Genomic DNA, 21,216 nt, shown 5'->3' on the forward strand with positions numbered 1-21,216 from the left:
CCGTGGTTGGCTCAAGATCTCGGCATTTTCCATCGAATTAATTTCTTGTGATGTTTGTACTCGTGAGGAGCTATATTTAAGTATCGTACTGTTTTGTGTTATTTTCTATGATTATAAATGTTATATTTCCACAGGCTGAATACTGGATGATGAGAGGGCAAAATTATATGCAATGGTGGTCAACAAAGGTTTTTCTGTGAGATTTGCTTTTGCTGCTGCAATTTTTGGCAAATCCTCAGAAGCTCTTTTCTGGCTACAGCTGCCTTGTACTCTTAACCATTTGTTGAATAAGATGGTAAATAAGTCTCCGCAAAAAACCCCTGCTTCAGCATTCGTTCCAGAGATTGATGATGCATCTAAGCTTAATAGGATAACATCAAGGGACCTGGATTGTCTGCCCTCTCCCATCCCATACCCTTCCCATCCCTTCCTATTTCTGTGGTTACGGTTAAGCCACGTTCAACATTTTATATTGATTTTTTTTTAGAGAAATAATAAGATAAAAAGCAATGAGAATATAAAATGTTGACGTGGCTTAACCGTGACCACAGAAATAGGAGGGGATGGAAAGGGTATGGAATGGGGAGGGCAGACAATTCAGGTCCAACATCAAAAGGAAAGTCAGTTTCTGGAACAGAAAATAAAGTTGCAATGGTAAGTTGCATTTCAAGATAATATTTTTCCCAAATTTTGTGTACAAGATTTAAGCTAGGTTGCTGCGTTACTCACATTTCTCCTTATCTTGTGCTCTTCAATTCTAAACTATTGTGTGATATTTCCTTTATATAAGCTTTTGTAACATCTTTATGAGAGCTATTAGGATTTTAGCCGGAATGAACGTAGGATAAACAAAGAATGATGGTAAGATTTAATTATAATGTTTGGGTTTATTGATAAATTTGAGTTTTATTACTAATTTCATTTTGTACTTAATAGTAATTATGCAATACGATAAAGTAGATAATTAACATTTAAAATTTTAAGTTGGGTGTAAAAAGAGGTTGAATGAGTTTAAATAAAATTTTCCTAAAATAAATGAATAGGAATACAACCAGCCTCATACAGATTACTGTTTAATCCTAATTGTTGAATTTGTTTAATTTATTCAACCCAATAGCCATAGACAAACAGGAAAACATGAGATGCTAAAAAACGTGTGAAAATCACTTCCCTTCGAGTAACAGAGGGGCTGCTTTACTCCATACGACTGAAAGTTGCATTTATAACTTCAGAAACATTTCCAGGGCGGAAAAAACACAAAGGGGAAAACTCATCATATAGCTCAAGAAATTAAAATTTAGGACCATCTACGTGAGCTGAAATCATGGTAATCAATTGAATAAATTAAATGATGGCCTACAAACAATTTTCTTTTTAACGTTTCACCCTTGCAAATGAGAAAACAGAGAGAGACTATCAAGCTTGGCACGTCGTTTAGCCGCCCTTCTGAAAGGTTTCCGATTTCGCCACCATAAACGTTCTATCCCGCTAGAACACCTATAAACATTGTTGGGGTTCTTTTGTGCTAGACCGGACTCCGCCTTCTTTGGGTTCGTCCTGCACTTTGCATGCGTAGGAGAGGGCGTTTTGGGCTCTACAGATTTCGCATCAGTACATCTGTCGAAGCATGCATTTTGGGAGAACCAGTTATTGGACACGCATGGTATAGGATACAATAAATTTGGAGGAGACCAGACTGACCTCTCTTGATCCACCGCGGGTTCACAAGACAACTCTTCTCCTAGAGGCTGACATGCAGGGCATATGTAAACCTTTGGTGTGGAACGTAATTTAATGCAATCAAAGTGATACCACTCATTACATTGGTCACACGCAATCATTGCTCGTTGATCATACGGCTTTCGGCAAATGCAATAAAGCATACTCCGAGCTTTCAACAACTGAAACAAGTAAGCATTTTTTCATAGGGGGTCAGAGATCAGCACAGTTTATTAACAAAAGGCCACAGCACATAATTAAGATGAAAGCCTCCTCTGTACCTTAAGTTCCTTCTCTAGACGAACAGGCAAATTTTCACCCTCCGAAACAAGTTCAAAAACTTTATCCAAGGGGAGAGCCCCAGAATCGGCAGCAACCTGTGCACAAAAGGCAAATAAGAGAGGAGAGGAGAGAGAAAAAGAGAAGATAGGAGAAAGAGAGAGGACAGAAAAGTGCTCCTAACCTTCTTAGCAGTATCTGCCCACTGCAAACCAATAATCCTCACTTCTGTAAGTTTCTGCCAATAATAATCCGAAGGCGGAATGTTCAAGGCAGCTCCCTAAGCATTGAAGAAAAGACAAATAAATGCATGAATATTAACTACAGAAAAAATATACGATATTCTTTCCTGCTAAATTGCTATTCTTGATAAAGGTTTGCTATTTTGGACAATCAAGAGTAACCTCACACCAGAACATTTGTTTTTGCCTTAAAAGTTGAAGTTCAATGTATTAAATGCTTTTTCTTTCATTTCTTTAGTTTCTAAAAGCAAAAAAACTGTAGCCCCCATTTCTCGGTATCCAGTACTCGTGCACAAGCAAAGAAATTTCTCGATCTAATAAACAACTGTTGGAAAATGTTTTCCATGCCACCGTTTGGTCAAAAAAAAACCACAGAGGACTGAGAAATTGTTGCACGAGAAATCCATCTTAAGAACATAGAACGCGCTTCAAATTCATTTAATATCAGCAGGACATACCTCTTTTAACTGCTGCTGAACCTGTTGGATTGTGGGCTTTTGTGAACCCTCCAATAACCTATTGACTCTGACTTTCCATGAGTATCTTGATAAAGCCAACATAAGGTTGATATCACCTTCATGATCATGCACACCCTGCATTTCTCTGGCCTGTATAACAAAAACAATTTCAATCACGAAGATGTACCAAGCCTATATCAAGGTCGTTCCCATCAACAGAATATACCAAGATTGGTTATTCTCCATTTTTCTTTTCAATTTCTGGAAGACTAGTTTTCTAACAACATAACTAGCAAATTCCAACCCAAAGGCATTTATACTAGATGACAAAGCCAATGGGTCCATCATATTTAAAATAAAATAAAATAGTTCAACACTACAGCAAAACACTCCTTAAGATACCTTTAAAGCTGTTGTTAGTTTTTCAACGAGCACACTGAGATCCTTATCAGAATAAGCTAATGCAAAATCCACTAATTCTGTCAAGCGAGATTTGCATGCTAGAGCTTGCTTCAAAACTTCTTTCAGTACATCTCTTTCTTTAATACTGTAAATCCAAAACAATGTTAATAATTTCAATAACTTTAAGAACAAAGCATGAATAAACAAGTAACTTAAAAGAGTGCACTTCATTACCAAACACAGAAGTCTTCTTCACCAGATAAATGTTCAATAATTTTTTGAAGTTCTGGACGCATCCCACCAAGTTTCTATACCATATAAATAGGATATTAAAATAGATATCAAACATACAGCCTTCCTTACAGAATATACTAGACAAATTAAATACATACCAGAGTACTGAGCCCACTTCGAGAAGAAGTTCCAGATACCAGATATCGGCAACATGGGCATTCATATTCTGCATGTTTTCCACCTACCATGGAAGACCCTAGACACCGCAAATGGTAGCTGTTCAAGAAGATATCAAGTTATAACCTATAACAGAGGGGAAGATTTACAGGAATTGTGTTTCTTGCTTGAAATTCTTCATAGTAAAAACAAGTGATTGAAGTGCAAAAATAAGATTGAAATAGCAACCTAATGTGAAACAATTAAGTACTAATAATAACATGTAAGGGTGAAGAACCTGCAAAACTTTACAATAGCAATAAATAACTTACCAGTCCTTGCATGAAGAACAAGTGAGAAATTCCTGATCCAGAGAACCACTGGAGCAGCAAGCAAAAGAACTACTCTCTTTCAAGCCATGTGGTTTCTCATATATGTGTATACATCTCTTTAGAGTCTGTCCTATCTGTGAATCAATAACAACGATTTAAGTCCCCCCGGAAAACATTACAATTAGATGTAATAAATTACAGTTTTAGCTGAAAACCTTTTCTAAACCGCCAAGCAATGAATTATCATCTCCAACTACTATCCTGAAAATATCCATGCACTGTTGTTTCCAACTCTCAACCCTTTCAACTTCAGATACAATCAAATCTAGTTCTGTGCAACTGAAAGCAGCAGAAACTCCAAGTTCCTGAGTGCAATTGAATCATATTAGGCATGTTTTCAGGAATTTAAGTACATAATCGAATGTAATTTAACAATCAATATAATTGACAAGAGAAAGCAGGCAAAAATTATACAACATTGACCAAGCCAAAGTGTTGTACTCTTCAACAATCATAGAAGTCATCAGTTATAATCAAACATCACCTATGCTGATCCATTAACATTATAAATACAAGTGAAGACATTTATTTAAAGGTGAACTGCTAGAGAACGAAGATGAACTTTGTCATTTCGAAAGCACTAAAGCATGTATAAGTGCACAAACTGACTTCATACCTTTAGCTGTAATGTTAGAGACCAAGATCGTTCTCCTGGCCTTAGGCTGAAAAGTTGATGCACTTGCTCAAGCCAGGACCTACAATACATTTACAATTACTTATTATAAATCATACTGGTAATGCAAGAGAGGTCAATACAAATTGAAAATTGTGTAATTTTTAATCCCTGCATTGAAAACCCAGAAACCAAAAGTTTTTTGTTTGTTTGTTGTTATCCAGTTTGTTGCATGCTTAGGCCCAAATGGTTTTCCTTTGCCTCAAGATCAAAAGGGAAAAGGTACAATAAATCAGACCACCCAAAGAGATCATAAAATGATATTAGCAGAAAACAAGCCACTGGATCATGCAGCATCCCCGAAGTTCTAGTATACAAGGTTTAAGGACCAATTCATTCCAAAAGTTCTTTCCTTCAACTTGATAACTAAACATCAAAACATTGCTTAATACAATAAAATCATGACAGAACTTTTATTTCTACCTAGTAGAAGCAGAACCAACATAATATTACCAAATAATATGTAAACAAATTTGGAAATAAGTACTTTTTTTTTTCTAAAGAAATAATTTTGCAGTGACAATAGTATTTGAAAAACACTTTTCTCAAACACTCAGATTATTAGCCTCATTTTCATATTCTGCAACAGCCTGGACTTGTAGCATCCATACCAAGTCCTTGAAGCTTTTTCAATTTCCTCCCACAAATATATCAAGTGATGCACTTCAGTTTAAAATGTGAAAGTAAAACAATGGACAGGTCAAAAGACACTGCAAGCTCACATGTGTTTCTGAATAGCACATTCAAGTTGACCAACCATCAATGGGAAGGAGACACTGATACTCTGCAAAAGAAGATGATACAGTTTAGTATGGCAAGTATAAAAATATCCATGTATAGAATTGATTTGAAATATTACCAGAAAATAAAAACACCTGAGATTTAGAAAGAACTTCTTCAGCTTCACTTAAAGTGCATCTTTTAGAATTGCATGATGCAGAAATAACCTTTGTAGCATGCTCAAGCCATTTCAGCCCTTCAACCAACGAGCCCCACAATGCACTAGGGGCAAATGTACCACATAAATTTTCTGCAGCACTCGCCAAATTTTCAACATCCTACAACAGAAATGATAAGTCTCCGTAAGATTGCCAATCAGAAAGGCATTGTATAGAAAGTAAAAAGAATCATAGTGTTAAAACAAGGCACATGAAAACCAAGCAAGACCAAGATAGCATCCTCGTCATTCCACCACTAGCACCAAGGTAGCTTAACAATCACAGGGAAACTTTTTTAAGTTGGTCTATGTAATACTGATTTACACTTGCTTAGCAACTTGAGCCTTGCGTTCATTTTGATTGTGGTGGGTTGAGACTTGGGATTGTCATTTCATTTAGGGCCAATATTTACTCTTCCTAATTCCTTTTCTCTTTCTCAGCTCTCTAGTCTATGTCCTCGCCATCTCTCCCTTCTCTTTGATTGAAAAAAATGAACAATAAAAGACAAAAAACAAAAAAACAAAACTTCTGTAAAAAACATGCTTCTAGTTGTACGGAAAACTAGGAGTCCTGGATGCGATGGACAAACAGTGATACACTTTTTATGATGTGTCGGACAAACATTGATACATTCCTTGTGCTGTGCCTTGGTCCATCATATTTCTCTATCATGTATATATTGCATTAATTGGTACAAGAGCTGGTCGCTACTCCACCACTAAATGCATTTTATCATCCTAATGAAATAAGTAGAGGAGATGCTCTACACCTGCAAACATTTTCAGATTAAGAACTATAAATTTCAAGCACTTCAAAGATTTAGCAATTGTCCTTTCAACTTGAAGGCGAAATGTTAGTACTAGGAAGCATGGAGGATCAAGTCATGGGAATATTAACGATTCTAGTGATATCTCTGTTGAGAATATCGCGTTTAAGAATGGGAAAAACAGAACAAACTCCGGAAATCGAAAAACAAATAACCAAGATTAATAACACCAAGAATTTACGTGGTTCAGCAATATGTGCCTACGTCCACGGGATAGCAACAACAATCAATGAGTACAACCAATAATCTTGCCAAATCTCTAGAACTAGGACTTGACGAAAAACCTGAAAAAACAAGAACAAGAACAAGAAATACACTATCTCTTTTCTTTTCTCATGCACACACTTTACAATATTCTCTCACTCTAATCCCTTGAGTGGTATACAATTTATTGTTTTGCTCCCTTCCTTCAAAACTAGTACCATAGCCCCTTTATATAGACATAATAAAGGTCTTCTTCAATAAGGATTATTAATCCTAATTGGAATCTAGTTATGAATCCTACTCCAATTGAGAAACTAACTCCAATTGGGAAAACAACTCCAATTGGGAAAACAATTTAATCCTCTAAGACTATAATTCCTTATAGACTTAGAACAACTTATCATGGGCTGGAAAAACCTAACAAACTCTACCAGTAGTCATAACTGGATTTAGTTGGAAATGCAAGGGGAAAACGGATATACTACCACAACTAAAACTTAAGCATCATGTTGTACGATCACTATTGCAAACTCATACGAAGTTGAGCACAACCGCAACACAAAATTTGATTACTATAGGAGTATGAAGTATCACCTCAAGGGGAGGAACTCCAATGCTGAAAGAAAGAGCCTTCTTACACCATTGCAGCACAGAACAAGCCTCCTTAAGTTTCACAAGCTCGCCAAAGTCAAAGGAAAGAGATAAACCAGTGCTTCCCATGGATTTGATTCTTGCAATTAGATGTTCAATCTTAGAAAGAAGACCATCTCTTGTTCCATCATCAACGATCCTCATATCAAATAGGCACCTTGTATCTTGCAGTAGACAGCAAGCGCCATTCTCCCATTCCTTACAGTTCATCAAAACAGTCTCAAGCATCCTTATTTCTTTCAAAGAAACCTTCAGAGGCTTTGACTCAGAAACTAATTCCTGCAACATTAAACCATATTGTCATCCAGGTCTTTCAATCTTTAGCAAAGAAAACAAACAGGAGACATTTGAGAACCTTCAAGGTGTCGACATTCAGCAAAGAACTTGAAACAGATACCACAGGAGAAGTCATTAAAAATGGCTTTGACTTCCTCAACCAGATCTTAGCCTTTGATAGTGCATCCTTGACATCATGGAGAGAAGATAAATGCACATGTATGTCTTCCGAACTCCTAAAACATTCAAATCAATTATTAGAACCAGCAAAGGAACTTATCCACGAACACCCATATGGTTAAAAAAATGTAAAGCATGTTGAAGACCTGATAACATCCTCAAAGTCAGATATCTGAGCCTTGTGTGCAAGGATATATTTCGCTCTTTCCTCCCACAGCATGGCAACAGCTAACACTTCAGACATATCAACAAATAACTTCTCCCCCTCAACATGTAACCTGAAAGAGAAACACCAATTGACCAAGGGTGAATGCAAATATAATCCAGAGTCTTCAGTTCACACTTGTAACAGGCATCAAGGTTAAGGAACATACATTCTTGCCTCCATCATCACTTCTTGAATGAAGTCCAGAGACAATTTAGTATCTCGCATCTGCATATATTCCAAGTAAATTATATGCATTTGGGTGTCCAATTAGGATTCAAACACAAAAAACAAGTGAAACAACATAGGAGCAGGCCAGAAGAAGGGGGAGGGATGGATACCCAGTGGGTCAGCTTAGGCCCACTTAACTTCTTGTGTACACACTGCAATTTTGCAACATGGCATGCACAAACTCACATAGACACAAATCCAATGGGCCAGCTAATCCCATTGGGTACCCACAACCATCTATAGAGGGAGGAAGGGAAGGAGAAGAATTACATACTAATAGTAACTTACCCTCAGCGCCTTTTCCCTGCACTGAGCCTTCTTCAACTCAAACTCTACGATAGACAACTGATCAACTGATAAAAAACACCAGACCCAATGTTAGCAACAGGAGAGACCTATTTCCATTATATGAGTACTGAAAAAGTCAACATATTCCAGAACCTTTAATTTTCAAAGATGCTCCATCTGTTAATATGAGCATTAACTCATTAACTACATTAGTTTGATCCTCCCTTTTGTGAATGTTCACAAGAACAGCATTAAGACGAGAAATCCAAGAAACTGTATCAATGTGGTACTGCTTCAGAAGCTTCAGCTCTGGTGTGTTTACAGTAAAACCATCCAATTGTTTCAGAAGCGCCTCAACATCCTACAGAAGCCATGTATTCATAAGTACAAGTACTTTAAATCATGCAAATCATTTGGGTAGCCTATTAACCATATGACTAACCTCAAGGCTAATAGGACCTTTCAAAATTTCACCACATCGAGCACGCCATGATTCAGCCGTCCTTAATAGATCTGAAAGCCTATCCATGTCTGGGAGTTCAACTTGGAGCTCTGAAATCTGTTTATTAGATTCAAGTTTAAGATCCCAACCACCAAAAACAAATTGTTAAGTCACAACTCACAACCTAAAAGATTTAAACAAAACACAAAGTTTGGCAACAGAACAGCATGCCAGCCATTATTACCTCTGATTTCAAATTGTAAACAACATCAATCCCAATTGCTGCAGTACGTGTCTCTGAGATACATTTTCTTATGCCTTCCATCAAGACCTGCCCCGATAATGAAGCCAGATTATAAACATTAACTTGCCATATACCAAGAATACGTTATAGCTAGAATTATTGTTAACTCAGGTTTTAGTAGAATTTGAATCCAAATAAAGTAAACTACCTCTGCAGATGAAATTTTTTGTAGTAAATTTTCACTTTCTTTCACATAGACTGGAAGCTCACAGGCTCTAGAATACAACAATTTCAACTCCGATATCTGGAGGGACAATTGTAAACAAATGTTAATCATTATGAATGAAGTCAAATGAGATCACACTAATTGATAGTGCTATTTGTAGACATCGAAAAGAGACAATGCCTATTTTCTTCATGTACATGCGTGACCAGAGAAAAGGTGAATTTCTTGAGCTTTGCTCTGGCCCTGGCCTTTTTCTTCACATTAGTATCTTAAGAACACTGTTAGATAAACTCATGAGAAAATAGACTTAAGAGAAATAGAGAAAAACCTTTAGGCATGATGACATAGCAGATTCAATTTCCTGTATCAACATTTTTGCCTTTTCTGCATAGCCCTGTATCACATAATCACACACCTGGTAAGATTCTTAGTTGGCAAGCCAAGGATAAGCACAAACTAACAATTACAACCACTCAGAAAACTGTAACCTTCAAATTATGATGCCCAGTCTCGTAACAGGGCACCGCATCAAAACTCAGCAACTCATTGATATAATCCAAGTGAACTTTCTCGATATTGTTTCCATGATGAGATGACCAAGTTTCAAGTTTAGATAGACAATCTCTTACACCTTCAGCCCATTTCTGAAATCTGATCAAATTCTTGGTTGTTTCCCGCACCTATATTTCAATGTGAAAGTAGATGAGCATAATGTCTGTTAGGTAAAATTTCAGAACGTAGCAGAAGATAAAAAGCAGTTAAAACTCACAGGATTCATCTCTGAGCCAGCCCAAAGAAACTGTTCAGCTTCTTTTAATAAAGACACATACTCATCTCTTGAAAATGGATTCTGAGAAATCTTGCATGAGCGCAAAAGCCATTGTTCTGCAAGTTGAGCAAAAGTGGCATGGCCCCCTTTGACCTACACGCATTGCATGGCCTCAGAAGCACTCTAAAAAAATCCACATGCTAATACATCACATAGTAGGCACCACATTTGTTGAGTAAGTCGGTTAATGTTAAAAATCACGCAGGACATTCTTAGAAAGAAATATAGATTAACATTAAAAACCCAATCCAAAGCATGATGATAGTCAGCCTAACATTATCAGTCAAGATAAAAAAATCCAACCTTTTTTGTCAAAGCCGTTGGTTCATCAGTGCATGAGATATGCCTTCTTATAGTCCTACTTTGTGTTGTCTCCTCAAAACCATGTTTATCCATTTCGAGGACCAATTCATGCAACTCTGCCAGAGAATGACGATATAAAAGACGGAGTCTTCTGGATTTGCATTCGCAAAGGTGTTCCCAATGCTGCACAAAAGGCAAAGTATTTTTGTGAGAATAAAGCAAATGGGTTGAACAGTCAGACTTCCAAGTTCCTAGTCCAACCATGTTCATAATTTTATTTTACAGAGTAAATAGTTATCATTATAATTTAGTTAGTACAAGAGAATTCTTAGCAAGGTAAGGATATGAAACAAAGTTATCAACTCTGGGTTATAGAGATCAGGTAATTAATATCACCTATCAAACCCCTAATGAGAACAGAAAAAAAAACAGTCGGGTTTTATCATCTAAACTAAAAATTTCCAACCAAGTAATCTGCATTCTGACTCAATACCCCCAAACATTGAAAAAAATCTACTTACAAATATTATCCATATCTTTGTTAGGATGCTAAAAGATTTGGAATCATGTACAATAGTATGTATAATATACTTGAAAATTTTATTTTACTCTTTTGTCCTCAATCAATCTATATAAAAATGGAATGTATCTAAAATTATATAATTCTTTTTCAGTTTTTCCTTCCTCTCATCTTTCCTTCTGATAGGATAAGGGAAACTTTGTATCTTTGCTTTTATTTCCTCTATTCCACCTCATGATGTTCACTCCACCGTTAAAGGTTGAATAGATAATATCTAGGTGATTGGTCATTGCATCACCTCCATCAACTTAAAATAATTGGGAAAAAAAATCTCCAAAAAAGAACAATTGTGCAAACATGTGCTTTTATTTTTCTCCATTCAAACTATAACAATCCCATGCAAGGTTTATATGTGCATGGGTTGGGATCATATGTTACATCTGAACTGAATTTACACACAAATTCAAAACAGAGGGAGGATTCGAAACAGATTCTGAGAATCACATACCTCCAGACATACAAATGCAGATGGCCTACAACGACAAACAACAGCAGAAAGAAAAAGATACTGTTGGCATATAATGCATGTAGGATCCTACAAAAACAAAACAGCAGTAAATATCATTATCATCTGAAAATAATTAAAGTTGCACAGCATATGCCCAAACACAAGGACGTAATGCAGTATGGCAAGTACCTCTTCGGTACCAACATACTCAGGGCATGTCCGAGAGGACATAAGGGACGATCTGATGATCCCTTTCCTCCAAAGGCGCTCCCTCCAGGTTTTTTCCTTATTGTAGATTCTAGTCAATTCTTTCTTCAAATAAGTTGATACTCTGCTGTCACAGTCACTCTTCTAAACCAAAACAAAATTAAGCGCATGAGACCTATAATTCAGTTAAGTGACTGGAGACAGAATTTAAGGGGAGAAAGGAAGCCAATAAACAATGTTGGCAAAAGAAAACTACTTTTGCAGCATTATTGACTATAATTTGATAATCAGACGTGAAAACCTTTTTTTAACAATATACATTGATGAGTGTAAGCTATGCAGCCAAGGGCTATCCAACAAACATTATTATGCTTTCAAAAAGTACGTAATATACTAATATATAAAGTTAAAAGTAAAATGTCTTATGAGTTTTTTTAGGTCTATAAAATATATCAAAACATATAAAAATTATAAAAACAGTTTCTTTCTGCTTATCTTTTATTTTTTTAATATCCATAAAATAATATAAAAAAACAAAATCTTAAAAAAAATGCTAAAAGAACCTGTAACAGCTGTTAGTAAAGCGAAAAAAAAAGAAAGAAAAACCAGCCAAAAGTTCGCGTCTTCTTCATCTTTGCAACTGAAAACAAAACGCAGATTTCAACCAAATTTTTTTCAGATTTCAGCAACTTTTATACAAAACTGACGCCTAATCAAACGCCCTGAAGTGAGCCTCATCCACCCAGGCGCGCCCCGACAAAGCTACACGAGTTTTTCGCCGACTCCCACAAAACAGAAAAGGCAAGCCACCCACCCAGCCTCTGAGGCCGCCTAGGCATGCCCTGAGGCGAGTATTTTAAAACACTGGGTAAAACAATCACAAATTTTATTACCAAGCAAACAGGACTTGCATTTGTGTATCATTATACAATACAAGCCTAGGTATTTGTTGTACACATGCATATAGTAGAATAAGATGTTCTATCACTAAAATTAACCTTGGCTAGCACACAAACAAGCTCCTCGTGAGACAGAACGGCAGTTTTGTGATAAAGCTGATACAGCCCTGCTCCAAACCCACCATGAGGTAGCCAGTCCGCAGGAGCAAAATTGACAGCTTCTGCACAGTTCAAACCTGAAAATGCCAGAGCAAAGTGTTATCCCTGCGCAGCAATTAACTGAACACTACATCTACTAACCACTATCAACTTGTAAATCAAAATGCCACACCAAGATTAAAGCCTCCATGGTAAGATCTGGGGAAGGTGATGACAAAATTCCCAGGCTCCTAGCAGAGAGCAAGTGTGAAAAGAACATCAACAATTACTAAAGATACCAGATAGATGAATAATTTAAAATTGGTATGTGTATAATTAAAGTTGAAAAGGAAACCATAAATCCAGTTTTGAATGTACTTATAGAAAGCCATGCCAGAGCATTGCATACAATTGAGAACCTACAGATTCTTAATTCAAAATTCTATATATTACCAAACTCCTTCAAAAGAAAGGGGAGTGCAAAAACAAAGGAAACCTCTAGCAACATTTCATTAAAAAGTGAAATCTCTAGCAACATAAAAACTACAGTTGTCACTGTGTCTCCCCATTCATATTTTTCTGTGTGAAAAATTAATATTAGCATTTTTCAGCATTGCTTTGTCAATTATAGAAGAAAGGCTTTCATAACACGATATCGAATTCAAAATGCTCAAACCTGTAGCACACTATATACAGGAACTCCATTCTCTTGCAAGACAGATGGATTTAACATGGTGACAAGCTGAAAGAGTAAATCGGGTTGTGCATCAAAAAGATCAGGAAGACTGTTGCGCATCACCTACAAGAACATAAGTAAAAAAATGTGTCTATAATAATCCAGCATCAGAAAAACACTATTTGGTTGGCATATGAACCACCAATGAAAGCAATGGTAAATATGAAGCTTTACAGAATCAGAAGAGAATTATAGCAACCAATGAGAGGTATGATTAAATACAAATTAAATTCATTCCCTTGCCATAATAATGTACTATAGAAATTCCGAATTAGAAAAAAAAAAAAAGAACAAAAAAATTTGACTTACAAGAAGGATACCATAAATGAGAATGTGCTGATATTCTAAGAACAAATACCAAACCCCCAAAATAGATTAAAAGAATGAAAGGGCTACCTTCTCAAATGCACTGGCTTCACTACCAGGGACGCTGTACCAACATTTTGGCTCTCCCCTGAGAAAACAATATTAAGCTAACATTCAAATCATCCGCCTTAAGTTACAGAAAGGAAAAAATATTTGACTTCTGAAAAAGAGCAAATATTTTATCACTGAATATGAATTGTCACTTTGAAAGCTCACATCCCACAAGTTTCCTTAAAAAAAAACCCGAATATAATTTAATGAAGAAAAGGGAAATACTCATCCACTACAGAGAGACAACAAAAGAATAAAACTTTGAAAGTTGTTTTTTTCTCAAATATATGCAAAAGTCTGAAGGTAATCCAACAGCATAGCCTCATAAGTCTACCTACATATCGGCCTTCAACTATGAAACACTTAATTTTCCAAACTAGTTGGGCAAGAGATGCAAAGTTGGTTTTTAATTGATAAGTGAAACTAAAAATAGAAATGACTCGTCACTATAAGCCAACCACAATGAGATGATACTAGGACATGGCTGAGGTTAGATAATTGTTTCAGTACTCAAATAATCATTAAAAGAACCCAAGGTGCATGATTGAAAGATGACAAATGGACAGGTTTAATTTAAGTAAACCATAATCAAAGTTAAAATCAAAACTGGTATCATCAACCAGGTATACTTCAATGCGATAACAATTTCACCAATGAATGTACTTTTATGTTGACTGAATTCGGCACTGGGAATAATCATCGCAAAAGAAACATTACTTCCAAAAGTGTATTTTGTATGTGATGCACGTATGTTTCCTGAAAATGCTGTCCTCTGGTTATAACCTAAAATCTTGTTCAAAAGTCATCCCGCACATAGCTTCTTTTGAGTTCTTTTAATGCACAATATTAACAGGGTACACAGAAATTTTATTATTAATTTCATAGGATTCCATGGGAAAAAAACGAGTGAAATCATGTCTTTCTTTTCTTTTCTTTTTTAGGGCAATAAGGGTGTCTCCTTGTCTTCTCTTTCATGTTTCTTAACTCTTGTATTTATTTGCTGGCCCCAAATATTTCTCTCTCAGTCACACAAACCAATAGGAGTTGGCATCTGATCCTGCTCCATGGAATGTGCACAAGTTTACAACTCAATGCCACTAATAATCATCTTACGTGGATAGTTTATTTTGCATTTGTAGCCAAAATTATCTTGTTTATAATATTAAAAAATGCACAAGATATACATACCAGTGGTGATAATTCATTGAGTAAAAACAATGATCTTCAAAATGCCAGCAAAAAGATGAGAACAACATCCCAACATACAGCCAAGGAACCATAACACCAGCAATGTTATGATGAACAGCTTGAAGTACTGATCCTTTCAATTTGGGCAAGTTATTGAGATTCCATGGGCTACTGCAGTACTCATCCCATATCTTGGCCTCAGCTGATTCTGGTTTCTGGTCATTTACACGTGGAAACCCACTCCCATATATGGAAGTATCCAAGTCACTGCCATACTTAACTTCCACCTCACCGACTGAACCCTCCACAATCTCCCAAAACTTTTTCTCTATTTGCACCCTTGATGCAGATCCTGCCCCAAACCATTTCCTCTTGGAGCGATTAGCCATACGCCTAAAAACTTCCAGCGAGAACTGCTTACCAGGAACAAAGCCAAAACTATCCTTGTCAGAATTCAAGCAATCCAAACAATACCAATTCCCTGGCGGAACCTGTTTCAATGGAGGAGACAGGCAATAAATGTGCCACCCCTTATTACACCTATCACACAAAAGCATCACTTCCCCGTGCAGACCACTTCTGCATTGTTCACATATCTGATCATGCTCCTCATCCTCCTTCTCTACCTTACCGACCTTAACTTTCTCACCACCATTATTGACTCGCCTCCTTTTGGAGCTGGAACATTCAAAACTCTGTCCACTCTTTTCCACAGGCATAACCCTCTTACATCTCCTAGCCCCCTCTTTGTTCAGCTTGTTATAATACTTTTCATAATCAAACAAATGGTCTCGATACAGTTGACACAATACGTGCTTCGAGCACTCCGAAATCTTTATCAGCGGCGTCACAAAACGAGCAACCTCCGCCCACTTCTTCCCCTTGACAACCTTATCATATCCTCCATACCGCTTCACAGCATTAAATAATTTACACAAATCCAACTCCTCCCCTTCAAAAACCACCCTCTTCCGCAACTTCTTCCCACAGTGGTCCTCCCAAAACCTACTGTATTCCAACTCAAAAGTCTTGGAATCGCAAGACGCAGGCCGCACCTGAAGCTGGTGAATGGCCTGCGTCTTTGTAGGAAACGTAAACAAATCCAAATCCAACGCAAATGGGGGTTTCCAGCACTTCGGCGGAACTATCCTACAAATCCCATACGCCTCGGCCTCTGGCCTGATCTTATAAATATACTCCAAAGGGTCTCTAAATTCATCCTCACTAGGGTAATACACAGGTGCAGATGGAATATTCAATGATCCAGATGCTGTAACACTCAAATTTTGACCTACCACTCCCTTCTCCACAGCCCTGGGTTTTCCCTTTCCCATCAACACCACCACACATATACGCAGAACCTATATGCATATAACTAACTACCTACATAAACATAATTAAATTCCAATTAATTTAATTAAATTGACATTGCAGTACTGAAATTCGAACTCGAGTGGTTTTTAGGGTTTTTGCAGAGCGTACCTTTTGTAGATAACCTCAGACTGGCGAGTGTGAATTCCGAGTTTCGTACGAAACCAAAGTGCAAGGCAATTTAAAGGAATGAAGGATAATTACGCATTAGGGCCTGAAAATGGTTAAAACTACGAGAATGGCAACTCTATCTTTTACTGGCCGTATGTTTCGTCGTTATTGTGTTTGTCTCGTTTGGTCTTTTTACGCCGTTTGCATCGAGGCGCGGATTGTTTGGGGGACCCTTCACGCGCTGCGATATCGGGCAGCTGACCGTGTGGTGTGGGATGGAATCGACGGTCAGGATTCAGGCGATTTGTTTTGCTCTTGGCTTGAGAGCGTGTTTGGTCGCACGTGTGTGATATATATTGATCAACCGTACTGTTGTCTACCTCCTCGTTTGGAAACACGTGTCAGTCTTGAATGGATTAGGCGTTTTCAATTTTTGTGTCGTCAAAAGAGTTTCTTATTTAAAGGGGCACTTCCAAACTTACTGGCTAAGTGCTCGTTTACGTAATCGTAATTGAAACATGAAGAATTAGATTGAGAATGAATCAGAATTGAATTCTAATTGAAACTGTTTCTTTAAATGTTTTAGAATCGAAATAAAAATGACATTGATTCCATAAAGTTGATTATTAATTCAGCAGAATCATAATATAAGCTTGTATGATTACTAAAATGTCCATGTCCCAAATCAAATATTTTATAGGGAAATACTCAGAAATAAGACAATTTATTAATCTTCAGACAGAAATAGGACATTTCAAATATGCACACGACATGCATAACAATCAGACAGAAATATGATTTTCATGCACCTTGAAATGACCAAATTGTCCTTGTAACATCCCACATCGCCCAGGGGAGTGGATCTTGTAAGCCTTATGTGTATATTCTCATCTCTACCTAGTACGAGGCTTTTGGTCACATCCCGAACCAGGCATCCACCACATCATGGTGCTCAACTCGGCCGTAGCACGATATTGTCTGCTTAGGCCCCGACGACGCCCTCACGATTTTGTTTCTGGGAACTCACACGAGAACTTCCTAGTGGGTCACCCATTATAAGATTGCTCTCACGCGAACTCGCTTAACTTCAGGGTTTCGATGGAACTCGAAGCCACTAAGCTCCCAAAAGGCCTTGTACTAGGTAGAGATGAGAATATACATATAAAGCTTACAAGATCCACTTCCCTGGACGATGTGGGATGTTATAGTCCTCCCATATAAAAGGGGTATCCAAAATTCCAGCCCTCATTTCTCATTTTGTAGAGAGAGAAACAGAGAACAGAGAGAGAAAGAGTCTATCTTACCGAATTCCAATTAGAAGAACCCTACCTATCTTCGTCATCCAAGAGCTCTCTCTCTCCTCTCTCTATATTTTGAATATGCATAAGAGCTCTCTCTCTAACCCACCAATCTTCTTCGATTTTTACCTTTTCATTTGTAGGTTTTGTGAACTGGGTTTGCTTAATTTTTCTTTTTGATTGATGGATTTTTAGAGTTGAAGTGATTGGTTTGGTGTTTCTTTGAGGAGACCCAAATCCTTCAATTTTTATTTTTTTATTATTTCTCTGATTTATATATGGGTTTTCATTTCTTTCTTCTTCTTCCTCTCTCGATCCAAATTTACAAGCACTAAAATATGGTTTGGCTTTTGCTGCACTTAAATGAAAAAATGTATTACAGGTCAATTGCCTTTTGAAGAAAATATAAATTTTGAGAGAAAAGAGAGAAATCAGAGTGGAAAGAAAGAAGAGATAAGGATATGGATGAAATTGTTTCATATCAAGCTCGCTCATATACGACATGCACATGTTATGCTCACAGATCTGAGCTTAACAAAAAAACCCATAACTCATAGCTCTCTCCTCGAAATCGGAAAAATGACACAATCAGATAAATGACTCTAAACTTTATGTGAAGAATCAAAGATTCATTAATTTGAATTTGGTATCAAATTTGATTGGGTTCAAATATTTCAAGGATTTGAAAATTGCAGTTTGAATAGGCATGAAAGAACTCGATCAAATCAAAGGAAATTGTTTCACGAACTCATTTACTTTTTTCGTATTTGGAGGGCTTGCATCTGAATCAAAGGAAAAAGTAGTAAACTACGTTAATGCGAAGAGTATCAAAGATATAAATACACACCGTATACACTATATGCACATCACATGCACATAATATGTACAGTACATGCAGATGATATGCACAGAACGTGATAAACTGCAACGACAACATATTGGTATAGTGGATACAATGAAAACATAATTGTTACATATATAAGGTTACAATGACAGTTTGAAAAGTCTTGTTACGTATATTAACCACCGCTTAACTGTGCACGTGGAAAACATGATACTCGTTGTCGTTATTTCATGGACTTGCATGACCCTTAACGTCATCTAAGCTTTTTCTTAATTTTGTTTTTAGTTGAGGCCAACTAGGTTATGGTCATACTCACTAAATTTCGGGGCACAACATACATGCATCATAACTATTGAACATTCTCGCTTCTCATATTAAGATGTAGCCATGCACATCACATGCACATTAAAGAAAAAAATTTCACAAATTTCTACAATTGAACACTTAAACAAAAAATGATTTCATCCCAGTTTTGTAGCATGTCAAAATTTGAAATTTATTCCACAACCCATATGTCACAACATGAACACACAAACCTTAATTTAACTTCTAAGTATTAATTCATCTTACAAACAACCCATTTATTCCATAAATCATTGATGAAGAAACTTGGAACTAAACACCCTACCTTACTATGCCTGCCGAAGCTTTAGTCGTCGGAAAAAATGGAACTTTCCGGCCAAAACAGAAAATATGGTACAAAATCCAGCTCACATTTTCTCACCTCTCTCGCATCCATTTGTTCGAAATCAGAGGTATGAGGGTCAACCCAAAACTCAGCACAATCTTCTCGCCTCTCTTTGGACTTCCACCTATTCGAAATCGGAGTTCAGAATTCTGAGCTTAACCCAGAAACCCAAAGCTCACAGAGCTTTCTCGACATCCTTCTCTTCCAAATAAGAGTAGTGATGCAATGGACTGATGATTTTTGGTATTTATATGTGGGTATTTTAGTAATTTTGGTTTTGTGCATGGTGTGCGTGGCCGGGTTGTCCCATTTTTGTCCCAAGATTAAGAAATTATTCCATTTTAAGGTATTTCCCTATTTTATATGCTTGTTTTTTCAATAAAATTTGATATAATATATAATAATAAAAAAACTCAAATTGCTGTTTTATTTCATAGACACACTTAAACTGGTTTTATTTATTTCTAAATTTAAGTATTTACTTTAATATTTAAATTTTCTTGCTCAAGTTATAGTTTCTTCTCTTCAGAATATGCAAGTGGAGTTGTGCATAATGGGAATGAGCCAGAAGGAAGTAGAAACAAATTGTTAGGAGCATTTTCAATCTATGAAACTAGAATTAACATGATTAAAGTCAATATTTTACATCAAAGTACATCTTCCTAACCATAATAACCAACCTAAACAAAATAATCATGCTCTGCCAAAACATCGTATTATCAACAAAATATCCATAACATGCCTATACATCATATTATCTACAAAATATTTCTAACCTACCCAAACATCATAATAACAACAAAAAGTGCTCATTCCTAATCATCATGGTGTCAACTAGTTAGTCATTAGATTTACAAAACATTCACAATCTTCTCAAATATGTCATTTGGCAGCAAGCAGCTCATACCAAAAAACTAGCATTCACAATCTTCGGATAGTCACTTAGATGCCATTATGCATTCAAGTCTGCAACACTAAAGTTCTCATGCTCCACGAACAATTCCAAATACCCACATATCACTATATTAATAATTCCGAAAGCATTTCCACAATAACTCATGGTTTTTATTTATCAGAAAATAAGAATATTTGGAAACACATTACATAAACCACTCACCTCAATATTATGAGCTTTGACAAGGCAATCGCATACCTCAAACCCTAGCTTTCTCTCTTTTTATTCTTTTCTAAACTCTTTCTAAACATACATATACATACATACACGCACTAACACGTTGCATGAAAGAATGCAATGACACCGCCTATTTCTACCTGCCATTATATGTCTCCTAATATGCGATGAATGAAAGAGTGCAATGCAACCCTCTATTTATAGTAGAAATAGGCGGTGTCAAACTTGCTTTCAACTAGATGGTTTTGCGGCTAAAGATGACTAAGGTATTGCATGTACAAGGTGTCAAATGCATAGCTAATATGCATGAAACGTCCAACTAATAACTTCAATTAGTATGCATAATTGAGTGCTATGTCAGCACTTCTCATACAAACTAGACATGTTGCAACCTAGTCATCAATTCTAGAGCCAAGAAGAAGTTAACTGAGAATGGTAGAAAGGTATTTATTTGAATGAGATGAGAATAATGGGTATATCGGACATGTACATAAAATTGGGCTTCTAATAAACTCTTTAAAATAAAATAGAAATATATGTATAAAATAAATAAATAATTATAAATATCTAATTTAAAATACGGGTTCTCACAGTTCTAGCCATAGCGGAAAATTGCTGAGCTATTTCATCCTCAACTCTTGCCCTCTTATGACTACTGTTTGATGTATTACTTTCTGCATTTTGTTGTTGTAAGGTATTTGGTACTAAGAAATACATGTCAACATCATAACCACTTTCATCATCACATTCATTCTCATTGA

The 21,216-nt window shown here is 36.5% G+C and overlaps 1 protein-coding gene across 2 annotated transcripts; it reads right to left on the bottom strand.

The window, feature by feature from the left end:
• Window positions 1-1,312: 1,312 nt before the first annotated feature.
• Window positions 1,313-16,563, bottom strand: LOC103454748 (lysine-specific demethylase JMJ17). 2 transcript variants are annotated; one of them, XM_070811624.1, is made up of 34 exons: window positions 16,494-16,563; window positions 15,012-16,394; window positions 13,803-13,860; window positions 13,347-13,469; window positions 12,864-12,921; window positions 12,632-12,768; window positions 11,616-11,774; window positions 11,427-11,513; window positions 10,399-10,581; window positions 10,036-10,188; window positions 9,755-9,946; window positions 9,595-9,660; window positions 9,249-9,344; window positions 9,041-9,127; window positions 8,797-8,913; window positions 8,508-8,715; window positions 8,355-8,419; window positions 8,005-8,063; window positions 7,777-7,908; window positions 7,530-7,686; window positions 7,118-7,453; window positions 5,431-5,613; window positions 5,278-5,339; window positions 4,499-4,577; window positions 4,038-4,187; window positions 3,823-3,956; window positions 3,493-3,610; window positions 3,335-3,408; window positions 3,101-3,245; window positions 2,699-2,848; window positions 2,183-2,278; window positions 2,001-2,096; window positions 1,702-1,901; window positions 1,313-1,617 (listed from the first exon to the last, which is right to left on the bottom strand). In XM_070811624.1, exons 2-34 carry the CDS (start codon window positions 16,343-16,345, stop codon window positions 1,383-1,385), a joined length of 5,529 nt encoding a protein of 1,842 aa, XP_070667725.1. In that variant the 5' UTR covers window positions 16,346-16,394; window positions 16,494-16,563; the 3' UTR covers window positions 1,313-1,382. The 2 variants fall into 2 exon arrangements, with proteins under 2 accessions (XP_070667725.1, XP_070667724.1); XM_070811623.1 differs by having other exon boundaries at window positions 11,616-11,777.
• Window positions 16,564-21,216: the final 4,653 nt, after the last annotated feature.

This window comes from Malus domestica, chromosome 14 (assembly GCF_042453785.1).
Source record: "Malus domestica chromosome 14, GDT2T_hap1".
Lineage (NCBI taxonomy): Eukaryota > Viridiplantae > Streptophyta > Magnoliopsida > Rosales > Rosaceae > Malus > Malus domestica.

What these genes read in the sequence shown, in the direction of transcription:
- LOC103454748 (XM_070811623.1), bottom strand. Translation starts at nt 16,345, where the DNA reads ATGGGAAAGGGAAAACCCAGGGCTGTGGAGAAGGGAGTGGTAGGTCAA. An exon ending in CTGCATTTGTATGTCTGGAG is followed by an intron (nt 10,582 to 11,426) that starts GTATGTGATTCT and finishes CCTTTTGTGCAG; the next exon opens with CATTGGGAACACCTTTGCGA. An exon ending in AACTAACAACAGCTTTAAAG is followed by an intron (nt 2,849 to 3,100) that starts GTATCTTAAGGA and finishes TTTGTTATACAG; the next exon opens with GCCAGAGAAATGCAGGGTGT.